The 13311-nt window shown below is 38.7% G+C and overlaps 1 protein-coding gene across 2 annotated transcripts in view; it reads left to right on the plus strand.

The window, feature by feature from the left end:
• KIAA1549L (KIAA1549 like) overlaps positions 1 to 13311 on the plus strand; it is a 126514-nt gene that overhangs the window by 94615 nt on the left and 18588 nt on the right. For both annotated transcript variants that reach the window (XM_051622078.1, XM_051622077.1), the window contains 3 exons: positions 1719 to 1897; positions 3511 to 3728; positions 8859 to 8988. In XM_051622078.1, coding sequence (XP_051478038.1) covers positions 1719 to 1897; positions 3511 to 3728; positions 8859 to 8988 — 527 coding nt within the window. The remainder of the gene's footprint in view (positions 1 to 1718; positions 1898 to 3510; positions 3729 to 8858; positions 8989 to 13311) is intronic.

Genomic DNA, 13311 nt, shown 5'->3' on the forward strand with positions numbered 1-13311 from the left:
TGGCTCACCGGAGCTGTTATCATGAGAGACCATCTTCGTAGGTGAAAAATCCAAGTCAGACAAACTCTATCTTGAGTGGTGTCGCTGTGGAGGTACCTTGTCAGGGCAGCATGGAAGGTGAATTACAGTGCATTACAGACAAGATCCATCTTCCAGAGCTGCATCTGGTGACCTTCATGAGTGGAACTGGTTCAAAATGCTCCCAGAGGAGAATGACCATACTTCACTTTTATACTTACAGTAGTGTAGATGCCCTCCTGTTTGAGTGCAGACTGTGACAGGCAGGTATCTCTTCATTCATCTGACTTGGCTGCTGCTGTGTTCTGGTGGCGTGGGCAGCAGCGGTTCATTTCAGTGAGCCAGGTTTGCCATTCCCTTGCTCCGGTGAGCATATAAATTCAGTGTTTGAACAACCCCAGGAGGGACGAGGGGATTTCAGACCCACTAAAGACTCCTCTGTCATATTTGGACAGTTCTGTGGAGCTGGAGAGACAATATTAAATTAGAGAGTGATTTAACCCTCATATTTCTCAAAAGCTCAAGTAGTGTCAGCTCTAGTCTATGCCAAGTACAGACAGGATAATAAACTTACTTAGTGACTTCATATTTTATGTTATCACTGTCAAATATTTTCTTACCAAAATCATTGGCTAATCTAAACTGCTGAGTTTATACAAGTCCATTGTAATTTGTGCAATGATTAAATATTAAACCAGTGTATTTTCAGAGGAAATAAATTTAGAGCAGACCACTTTGTTCTTTAGCAGAGGATCTCTGCTCCTGTCAGTTAGGAGATGGAGGAAACATTCTTCCTTCTAATAGCATAATTATTCAAAAATGCTTCCAAGAATCTCTTTGTAGAATTTGTGCTCATGCTTTAGAGTCACTCTTTTATTCCAAAATGAGGAGAAAAGGTTTAAGATTCGACAGCTGACAAGGTGATACAGGTTTACAAACAAATTCTGGAGGAGAAAGGGCACAATTGTATGTGAAAGAGTTATCAATTTCTATAGAAATATAAAACTAAAGATGCAACACTTTGCCATTTAATTTAAAAGACTTTCAAAAGCCTTCTCCTATCTCTGAAGAAATTCTAATGGTTTAACTGTACAGCTACCTGAGGTACTGCTTTGCAAAGCAAAAAAATAAACTTGGATACCATCAGTTTCTTAAGCATGTTTTAACACACAACAGCAATGCTTTCATTTTAACTGATGGCATTTCTAGTATTAATAACTTCTGCTAAAATCAGTAGGTTTATTTTTCAAATGCTGAGAATGCCCATGCTCTTCCAGTATAAGACACAAAAAAGCTGCACTCTTGGATTAGATCACACATAACTACTGATGCCTTGGCATGTGGAGTTTTCTCTGTGCTTGTGTGTGTGTATAGAATATATTTTCCATCTGAAACCTAGGAAAAGAGGTACTTTGACTTTTGTTGTCAGTTTCACACAATTTTCCATGTCATTCTGTTTCTTCTTTTTTTTCCATCTTACTATTGCAAATTGGAAATCAGCCTTGTTTGGGGGAGGGACAGATAATCCTTGGAATGCACGTTATCTGTAATCTAACGAGATCTTCTTCCAGGGGAAAGGTCTGCCAGGTTTGCTCTTTGAGTGTACTGAGCACGTCCTTAATCTAAAGAATGTGTTTGCTGAGCTTTGAACATGCAGAAAAAAATCTGTCTTTATGCTGAGTAAGTTTGATGTGCTTTAGTGGCCATAAGTGATGAAGAGGACGGAGGCATTCTCTTTGATAACGTTGCCAAATCCACCATTGATCCCTTCGACACCTCTTCTGGATCGGTGCAGCTGATAGCTATCAAACCCGTGGCACTGCCTGCTGTTCATTCTGCATCAGAGAGGAGCCACGAATCTGCCATCATTAATGGAGAGGTAAGGACTGTCTGATAAATCCTCCAGGTGTTTCCTTGGCTACACCCACAGCTGGAACAGCCTCAAGCCTGTCTGTTGAGGACAGGTAGGAGCTTTTCACCCTGATACTATATAAAGCCCCAGCAGCATTGTAGGCTTTGACATCTGAGAAGTTAGGATCTGCTCTTTCCTACTGCAACTATGAATGTATGCAAGCTTGAAAGAGGCAACTTTCTCTATTCCTACCTTTTCAATATCCTTCTCTCCTGTCATATTCATTTAAAGCAAATGGGTAAGGAAGGTACAGAGCAGAATGAATTCTTTGTCTATGTTAATTCTGTGGCTGATCATGGAAAGTATAGAAATCAAATGGGTCTCAAGCTGATCTCTCTGTACTGAGCAATATATCTCAGTCAGGCCAAGAAATGATGCAACGGGATCATAGCTTTGCACTGTTGTGCTCCAGCCTGTTCACAGAGGGTGCAGTTTTTTTTCCTGGGAGCAAAGTGGGATGGCACGAGTGCCTGATCCATGTGCTGATGGCTCCAACAATTTTATGATTATTCATGCTTTTTTCTGTAGATTAAACTAAAACTTTCAAATGACTGACAGCTTTATACATCTGGTAAACATGACAGGGATACTCCGGAGAGGTGTCTTGTTTGCAAACTCACACTGCAACAGTCATTTAAATATCAGCCAGAATCTCCCTGATGCTGTTCAAAAGCAACAAGGAGGGTTGCTTCCAGAGACAAAGTCAAAGACAATGTCATCAGCCTTCCCATGTGGGCCTGGATTACAGCAGTCTGTCATACCCCATTTTGTTACTTGTATTTTAAGCCATGATGTGCCACATAGTTTACCAGACTCGGAAAAGCTTATTTGGATTTCAGCATTTATTTTCTGTAATTCAAGAGGATGATACTCCTAGTGCTGTGTGCTCTCTTGTACCTACTTTTGTTGAAGTTTGTGAGAAGACTCTTATATTTGACTCTGGAAGCACAAAGCCCATAACTTGCTCATTTTCACTTAAATGACAATTTGAAGCAGGAGGGAAAGTTTTTCAGTACTTAAGAGCTGAAGACATGTGTCAGATCAGACCAAACACCTATTTATTTAAGAATCCTGTCTCTGACAGGGGGCCTATAACAGATTTGTAAGGAAGCATATAAATAAGAGGAGCAGATGATGATATTTCACTGGAATTCTTCCCCAGCAATCAGTGATGACTTATTTAAGGTTTTGTTTAGTCAGGGGTGATGTCCATCCCTATACTTCTACTGGGCCCTAGAAGAGTTTTCATCAGCGAGTTGTTCCCATGATGCCCAAAAGCAAGCACGGTGTTGGGTCACGACAATTGGCTAACAGCATTGGTGTTTTTCTTCAGTGGGTGTATCTGAGTCACTGTTGTGATGGTACGTAGTTTTTAGGCTAAAATTATTTAACCATCTGCCAAGCCATAAAAATGCAGCGACTCTGTTCACTTGCAGCTCCTCGCTGCTTACAGATGGCCCGATGTGGTACAAAAAAGCGCTCTGTAGGATGACACATGCAGTGCATCAAACACACTCCAAGAACACTGTTTGGAAGTAGCCAGCCCAGCACCATCCTTTTAATGTCTTTTTGCCTTTTAGGTGAACAAGGCTTTGAAGCAGAAGTCCGATATAGAACATTACCGCAACAAGCTGCGCTTGAAAGCCAAGAGGAAGGGGTACTATGATTTCCCACAGGTTGATAACAGCAAGGGGCTGACAGAGAGAAAGAGGATGTATGAAAAAAACCAGAAAGAATTTGACCACATTTTGGATCCAGATGCAGATGTCTCATCTCCATTTGCTGAGCCTAGGAACAGGTGAGGCTTTTTATATGCAGTTCTTCATCTGGGAGGAAAGTTGATGTCCATGGATTGTAGGGAATCAAAGGGGCTGTTCTTAATGAGCCAGCTGTTTGCTGTATGCTTAGCTGGTCCCTCCTACTTTATCAAGAAAAGTCATATAACCCTAATTATTTATGAAAGTATGTTATGTGGTAAAATTGCCATGTGATTTAAAAGAGAGAAATGGAAAGACAAACAAATAGGGAAAGGGACTGTTGCAAGTTCTTGTGAGTTGTTTTCCAAGTAATGTTAATAGAAAAAGTGGTCTATTTTTGGTGATACTGAGACTGGACTTAATCCAAGAAGTAAACATCTGGCTTCATTCTTAAAGTTCAGTGATGGTATTATTTTGTCATTATTTTTATATGAATATAACTATTGCAGTAGGCATAAGATAACACAACCAGTACATTGTCCACGTATTTTAGTAAGTCCTGCAGGGATGGTATAGGTAGTATGGATGTGTGTGTACATGTTATTGGTGATCTTCCTGTGCCTTTAACAGAGAAGTCATAATTTGCTCATCTATGATGTGAGGCTGGCATATTGTATAACAATACTACTGTTTGATTAACACTTCACTGTCTCTTGAAGATGGCACACCAGTAGTGCTCATCTCCTTGTTTTAGAAGTGAGGGGGGAAGTGTACATCCTAATTCTGCCTGAGTGAGTGGACCTGCTTCATTGTGGTGCTCTCTGAAGCACAAGCTGACACATTGAAAAGAGATCACACTAGTTCTGCCATAGGAATTGCACAGTAGGCAGATTCCTCTTCCTTAAGGGTGGTGGAGGTGTGAAGGATTATAGAAGTGTGTTCACCATTGCACCTTGCACCGTGGGAACTCTGGTTCTTACTGTAATCAGGGATCAACAGTAGTTGATCAATGAGAGAAAAAGGGATACTGAAGTACAGTTCCTCTGGAAATGGTTTCCTGCCTGGAGGTGCAATATTTTGTCCCATCTCTTGGAAAGTTCAGAACAAAGTTTTCTTGTGAGCATAAATCATGACCTGCAACCAAACTATCAGTGGTGACACAGTCTCTGCACTTCAACAATTACCCTTGGGGCACAGAGATGAAAAAGACTGTAATGGGAAATAGAAAAGCAGTGTTGGCTCAGAATATGGGCAAAGGCTGTGATCAGATGAACTCTATAGATCTAGAGTTAAATGACTGAGGGATACTGTCCTTGATGGGCCATTTCGCAGGGTTGCACTAGTCAATGAAGAAAAAAGATGCTGACTTAACTGTTTATTATGTCCTTGCTGGAGGGTCTGGGACATCATGTCTTTGTGCAGCTTTCCATTGAAGGAGGAATAAATTGCTCCAAGTACACTGAAAAGATAAGATACCGAACCCTCAGTACACAGGAGTCCTGCTCTGCCTGTGTACTCTGTCCAGAAGATACAGATGAAACAGTGGAAAAACTGATATGATGGTGTGCTGTACATAAAGCAAAGGACTGAAGCATTACTTTAGGTATTTATTGTGTGTCACATGCTATGTAGGAAATATTTAAAACATTACAAATGAGGCTTTAATGCTAGCCATCTGCTTTGTGTTAAATATACTGATGTTCATGTGCCAATGTGCTGAAAGGTCTCAGCATACATTTTCCTGTGTGCCTTCAAATCTGTTCTGTAAACCTGTCATAGTCTGTTTGAGCTAGTGATCACTGGTGTGATATAAAGTGCTTGGAGGCAGGTATACTGCTGTAGAGGAATTCTTTCATTGTGTAGCTGAACCCTAAATGGCTGACTGCTGGATTTACTTTCTAAGTATATAGCCTGTATCCCAACGTAGGAAGAGAGAAGACCCATTTTTTATGCACTTCCAGTAAAGACATAAAGCATTTAGAGAACTTCACTGACGTTGCACTTGTTTGCAAACAAACCAATTCCAAAAGTTATACTAATATTTCCATACTAAGACTTGGACCTGCACTTGATATGCTGCAACACATATGACACCATTATTGTCTTCATTTCTTTTAAGAAAAAAATGTCTAAAATGGAGAGGAAAACCTCGAATAATACTACAAGGTAATGTGAGGTTTGGTTATAGATAAATGAATCAATAGAAATTTATCTCTGTGATGAAATAAAATTACTTTTAAAGCAATCTAGGTTAGCATAGAATTGAAAATACTTTATATCTACCTTTTTCTGCGTTGTATCATTATATAGTTATAATTACAGCAATTAAAAACTGAAAAATTGATTATTAATTTTTAAAAATAGTATCACTTAGGAGTAAGCCAAAGATTTTAAAATTTCTATGGAAAAGATCTATTCCAGTCTTTTCTGTTTTGTGTATATTCCACTAACTTAAACCACATTATTGCAGCATTTCCAAAATATGTGAGAGAAAAAAAGAAGCACTTGATTGTTATTCAAAATCACCTTTACATTTTGGATTTGTTTGAAAAGTAATTTACAAAACATGTCCACGAAATAAGCTGGTTTGTTCAGGAACAAACAACTTTTTGTTCTTAGTACCTTTGAGTCTTCTGTACCATAAAATTCATGTTTTAAAATGTTCCAGTTATGTTCCCAGAAGGCACTTGCTAACGCCTTTGAATACCATTTGTTAGTGTTCATACCTCCTTTCTCATTAGTAAAACTTTCTTAAATGAGCTAATTGGCAATCTCAAGGCAATTTTTAAGATCCTACTGATGATATGCACTATTCTGGGTTTTACTTTATTAGTTTGTAATCAGGTCAAGAATCTGCATGTATTAGAGAGATGTATATTTGAATCCCTTAGAAATTACATCACAACTGCATCAACTAAGTATTTATGGACCTACTGTAAAACATGTGTGAAATTTTAGAGACCTTTAATGTAGGAACATAAAGATTGTGATATCTGATTAGCCTTAGCATAACCTAATTCCCCATGTTTTTTGATAATACTGACAGCATAGTCTTGGAAGAAGTAAGATAAGGCAGTTTTAATTTATTCAATATGATATTTATAGGGGAAATTTATTCCAACCCCCCTGCTTGTGTTCTGCTTTGGCAATGCCTTTGGGACTTTCAAAAATGCGTATGGAGATTTATGATTAAAAGTCACACAAGTTTTTGAAAGTTGTCTTAAAGTTAAGTCCATGCTTGAGCACTTAGTTTAATCAGATGTGTGAAATGGATTTTTTTTTTTTTTGTCCTACCTTTTATCCTGTAAGGTCATGTAAACATCTTGTCTTCCTAGATTTCTACAAACCGGTTTCTGCTGCTCTAAGCTGCCAAGGCAGAAAGTTCTGTTAACCAGTCCCAAATATTTCGAACTCTGGAGACCTTGTTTTTACCCCACTTACTAACTCAAATAGAGCTCTCAGCCACAGGCTGACTTACCTTTAATACAAGCATTTTTTGGCATTCAATCAAATCTTAGCACAGGGTTGCGTTTTCTCTCAGGTTACCTGGCAAGCGTGGCAGAATGACAGAAGTGTCACCCAGGTCTTTTCCCTTCAAAAGCCCCCTTTCAAATTTCTGCTTCCAGCTCTTATCTGCTTCCCACAAGTTCATTCATCATGGCTGAAAGGCTGTTGTGCTCTGACTGATGTGTACTGCCTTCAAAACCCTCCCTTGCTGTAGCCTCAAAATCATCTCACCGTGGTGTTGAATCTCTTAGCACAGCAGCAATTTTGATTGAAGGCCAAAAAATTCTCGTGATTTTTGAACTTGTCCAGTGTAAAAATGTACTTGGATGAATGTGACACACTAAGAGTGTTTTTACTTCCTCAGGAGTAACTGAGCAAAATAATGTGGACACACAACATTACTGCAACATTACCACTTGGGTGGTAAAGCTACCCAAGATAACGTTGAGATAACATAACTAACGTTGTTAGTGTATGTTTCTAGTTGATCTGTGAGGGTTAGCTGGGAACAGCTGCATGCGCCAAAGGAAGGGACAATATATCCCAACAGGAGAGCTGTCCATCTGACCTGAGTACAGTCACTGAAGAAACAGCTCACTTCCAAATATGTGTTGGTAATATTTTGAATGGAACACCTGCACAAAGCAGGAAAAAAAGCACAAAAAGGCAAAGATAACATCATATTAGGCTTTAACAACAGAGTGAATAGTATGTTTATGAGACTGGCATGTTATTGTTTGAGCTGTCATTGGTCTCCAATGGGAGGATCACTTCTCTGGGGTATACAAGAAAATGACTAATGGCCAGATACACTATGAGAACAGCATTTCCTGAACTTTTTGGGGTTAGGTGTAGCCACCTTATAAGATGCAGCTTGATGAAGCATGAAGTTCCTGTATCACAATTTGGCAACCACTCCTGTAGAGTTTATGTACAGATACATCCTGTATCTTACGAAGGAATGCTATATTTGTTATTGCAATACCAATAACAAGGGAAGAAACAGTTACATTGGAGATGACAGACTATTTTGGGTATTGAGTTACATGCTGTCTTTCCCTTTCTTTGCTTCTCCTTGGTCCTCGGTGCACAGCGGTGAAAGCTCAGTGCTTCGGGATGCCTCTGCCACAGTGCGGCTCAGAGCGATGCTGGAAGTGGTTTAATCCCAGAAGTACAGCTCTGACAAAGTTGTGGCCAGTTACCAAACTGTCTATTTAAAAACAGCATCTTGCAAGCAGTTCCCTCCCACTCTTGTCTCTCTTCCTGCTCACTTTGCCGGCTGTTTGTTTCAGTGGAGTTACTACGTGCCTCTCTCGTTGCTCAGGATCAGCGGCCAAGCTCTTTGCTCCCCATCTGAGTGTGTGCAAGATCCTATTAATTTTTTTATAATACCACCTATTTATTTTTTATTAATTTTTATCAGATCAGCTGAGGTTAAAAGGTAGTCATATCTTCTTGGGACATATTGCATCTGATAAACTCCCACATACAATGTCCATGTCTTCTCTTTGCTTTTTTTTTTAACAGTTAAAATATGAATGATCTCTTAATAAAGTTACTGATTTCTAGCACTTCCGTATACCTAGAAAGAATGTCCTAGAATAAAATGGTATTTTTTTGAACCTCATTATTTTAGATTGAAGGTAAGTATTGAAAACCACTGCCTGTATTTTTTTATTTTATTTTATTTTCATTTTATTCTTTTATTGTTTTGTATTTTCTAGGCAACCGATGAAGAACTCGGTGTACAGGAGCAGGCAGTCATTGAACAGCCCTAGCCCAGGGGAAACTGAGATGGATCTTCTAGTGACTCGAGAAAGACCCAGACGTGGAATCCGTAACAGTGGATATGATGTAAGTTTATCAGATATATGCAGTGAAATTTGCTAAGCAAAGTCTCAACTTAGTCCTACTACCAGGAAACTATTGATAAGCTTACCAGCCAGAGTGTCACTGGGTATTTAATGTTACAGTATGTCATTTGCACTCAGCATCCTGAACAAAGCTCAGGATACTCAAAGCACAGACTCTTACACATTCTTTATTGCTGTACATCATTTTCCACTCTGAAATGCAAGAAAACATTTGCCCTGAAACTCACTATTTGCCAAAGGATTAAATTTTGAATTTAGATACTTCTTCTAAGTATGCAGCCATTTAAATGATACTGAGCTTATTTTCATTGCAATTGAAATCCTCTGTTCTGTGCCTCTGATGCTGCTGTCTTGATTCAGAGGGATGGACAAACAACTTCTGGGCATTTCCAGAAGTCGTTTTTTTGTGGAAATCCACTAGGGACAGTTATTGTCCTCTTACCACATCAGAACTGGGAGTTTTGAATGGGTAAATGTCAAAACCAGCCAGATGAGAGGCGGGTTTATGGTCCAAGGAACTCACATGGCCAACACAAGGCAGATTAGTTGTCTTGTGCAGTCTGAACATAGACTGGATGCAAGCTGGCACTGTGTGCGCTCAGAAAGAGGATAAAAATAGCCCCCACAGGAATGCATAATTTTTCAGTCCTTTGCCACATGTACAAAATGCTGCAGCACAGCCATCCCCGAAGATCAGTCCCTGGAAAAAAGGTCAAAATCCTTCTGAAAAGAAGGAAGTTCATCTGGTGGTTGTTCCTCCTGTAAACTCTGTATTTATAAATACAGAGTATGTATAATAAACAAGTATTTTGTGTGGGTCTTAATTGTCAACACTCTCAGCTGCCAGGGGTGTGTTTTTAGCAAGGTGAAGGAATGTACCAAGGTCAGGGGCTGTCTTCGGGGAAGTTTAAATCTTTTTCAGAATTTTTCAGGGCATGTTGTAGGTGTAAGATTTCTTAAATGATTTCCTGCATTTGAACACTACCCATCAGATTGCATGAGTCATTTCATGCCATGGAAGTGGGATGACTGCTTCACTGCTTTCTGAGGCACTAGAATACATCACTCTAGCCTGGAGAAAGAACAGTAAAACCTGTTATAACCTGTTAAAATATGTTTTACTTTTTTGTAAAAAGATACATGTATTTTTTTACCCACTTAAGTGTTTTCTTTATTGGAGCTTTCAGAGATGAAAAAAGCATGGCCTCCTGCTATTAATTCAAAATTACCATGCTTAGAAGATTTTTAAAATATGTTTTAATATCTTGTGTTTACTAGATATAAAATAGAATTAAAAAAAACCCTGCTAAAACCCCTCATCAGGAGTTTAATGAGCTTATGTAGAGTCTGAAATCTGAGATCTGTGTACATCCCACACCAGTTTGATTTTGCCTTTCTTTTAAGGTTGGAGTTGGGCAAGCTGTCCATGGCACAGTCTTTTTTTACTGATCAGTTACGTAAAATTCCTTTTGCCCAACGTGCTGCAGATTCCCTGCAGTGCACTTCTTCTAACACTGAATGTATTTCCTGTCAGAAAACAGAAAAATGCCAGGGGAAAATGGGACAGGATATTGAAATTTAGCTCCAAAGCCTGGGTTTGCAGCGTGGGCTGGTTTCCCTCGCTCCTGTTTTTGAGGTTCCTCAGAGCTGTGCTGAGTGTCTGACAGGCTTGGTCTCCCAGGATACCCATGGGTGGGCACTTGTATCTATGTTTATGCAGGGAATTCATATGGATCCCACCAGTGGTGCAACTTAAACACCTCTGCAAATCTGACCTCTGCAAATAAATGGAAGAGGGCTTTGAGAAAGGGCTGGTTTGTATGATGAACCTTATGTCCTTTCTTTTGTTATCTAGTAACATCTTGTACAGTTTTTTGACATCTGCTGTTCCAGCCTTTTCAGACACCTGCTAACATCTTCCTCCTGGTATTTTATTTAGCAGTAAGGCCTGCTGACAAATGGTGAAATTTGTCTTTTATAAGCAGATGATCAAATCAGTGAATCACACAGCCCATATTACATGAAAGCCATGAGATCTGTTACCAGTATAGCCAAGCTGTTGAGGTTTATCTTCTCAACCATGATAAATGTTGTTGGTTGTGATATATTTTTTTTTTAAAGAAAAAGAGACTTAAGATTCCTCAGATTCTTGAAAAAAACCCTCTTTAAGAATTGTTAGACTTGTCTGCACAACCAACTCCTGAGAGTTTATGACCTGCCTGATTTTGCCTTGTCCTTTAAATAGGAGAGGGAAGTAAGAGCTTGAAAACCTGCTATTACATACTATTGATTGTATATTTTTTTCCTAAAATACGCTTCCCCTGTCTAATATTTCAGTTGTGGTTTTCTAAAAAATACTTGATTGCCTGTAATGATTTTGTGGTGATACTTCTCCGAATCATGGCTCTGTTTCTCAGAACTAAAAACAGGTCAGGATCTGAGGTCAATAGCTGAGTATCTGTCTGCATAGAATATGTATCTTTTTGTATTATTTTGGAGTGTAAATGGTTTGATTTTCTGAGTATATTATTTGCCTTTATAGCATCTTTTATAAGTGGATTATTATTGAACAGTACCTTCATCAAGGGCTTGTAGTAGTGAACATGATTTATTTCAGCACTGGCTGCTAATAGGTCTCTTGTGGAATTTCATTCATGGATATTTTTAGTGTCAGAAGGAAATAATAGAGCCATGGTTGTTACTTATCTACTTGGGACAGTAGGATTTCAGAGACTCATTGGCTGCATTTATACATACAAACTACCAATGCATTTTCTATTCATGCTTCTGAAATGTACCTGACTTTTATTTACCCTGCCCTGTAACAAAACAGAAAATTAAGGGGAACTATTTAGTTGAAGGTTTCCTACAAATGTTTTTCAGTTTAAGATAACTGTGTCATTACATTGTTTCTACCCCAATTTGATGTGTGTACCACTTAGGAAGCCTGAAGTTGGGTTTGTGTCTTTGATTTTGGGCAATACACTGTATAACTATAACCATGTAAATTGCAGTTAAATTATAATATGCAAATGATTATTTATGGTCTTAAGTTTCCTTTTTTATTGGTGTCTTTTAAGGAAGTACAAGGTATAGCTATATTTAGAACAGCTAGGAGAGAAAGAAGTTAAGATCTTTTATTTAAATTCACTGTCACTTTTTGATCCTGTAACTCTTACCTGATTGGCTGGTAACAGAAGAAGAAAGCCAGTTTGATATTTTCCCTCTGCAGATGAAGAAATATGTACTGTGATCATCCTGTAGTATATATGACCATATACAGCTTGCAGAAGGTTGGGGGCACAGTTGCTTATCTATTCAGGTGTAGAAAAGCACTGTTACCTAGGGGGGGGAAAAAGAATGCCACACTAGGAGCTACAGAGCACTCACATACATTACCAGGACACTGCTGGAATTTTTAATAAGAACATCCTGTTGTATTATTTTATTTGTAGCTCTTTTAAATGCTAAAACAATTCTAACCATGTGCATGTACAAAAGGAGGTATGTATCCTATTCTTTGTTCCAGTTATCCTAGCATCTTAAGTTCATTTTTCTGATAGTTAAAGAACTGGTTGCTTTTTCAGGCTGCCTATTTAAAATGCATTTTTAAAAACTATTGGCTGTAAAGCTTATCTTACAGAAGACAGAGGAGTTAGGTATTTCACTGTGAAGTTCTTAAAATATGATTTTTTTCTGTCTTGGAGTTACAGGCAAAAAAAAATCAGGGGCCTGATTTCTGTTTGTACTTGCCTATACAGAAGGAATTACCCTAGGAGTAGCCCTTCAAGTTAAGCTGCACGAGTACTATCTGCTCATTAGAGTATGTGCTTCATTTGCTGTTCCCACATTAGTTTTGAATAAATTTCTGTGTAGCTACTGTTCAGTGGCTGGGTAAGGTGACCAAACTGGGTCAGGTTATTTTCTGCGAAGGACAGAACCTATTATGTAGCATCATTGTCAGTGGGTTAGAAAGTTCAGGAAAAGTCCTAAGCTTTAATTCTTCTGAAATCTTGATATGTGAGAACAGACAAAAGAATTTCAGTTCCTGTAGCTGTAACAAGTGGTCCCTTGTGAGGGGTCCGTCATAGTGGTGGTACTATTTAGGGTGCCATACTCCTCCTGGCACAGTTGTACTCCCATTGATACTAACAAGTAAGAAAATAATGTAAACATTAATTCTAATTGTTTTTAAGTGAATCATTGACAACTTAATCTGCTGCATAATGTCCCTGGTAGTTTTTGCAGCAAACAATGTAGGCTATAAAAGGCTATTATACTTACCAGCATCATATCACTCCTT

This window comes from Apus apus, chromosome 5, assembly GCF_020740795.1.
Source record: "Apus apus isolate bApuApu2 chromosome 5, bApuApu2.pri.cur, whole genome shotgun sequence".
Lineage (NCBI taxonomy): Eukaryota > Metazoa > Chordata > Aves > Apodiformes > Apodidae > Apus > Apus apus.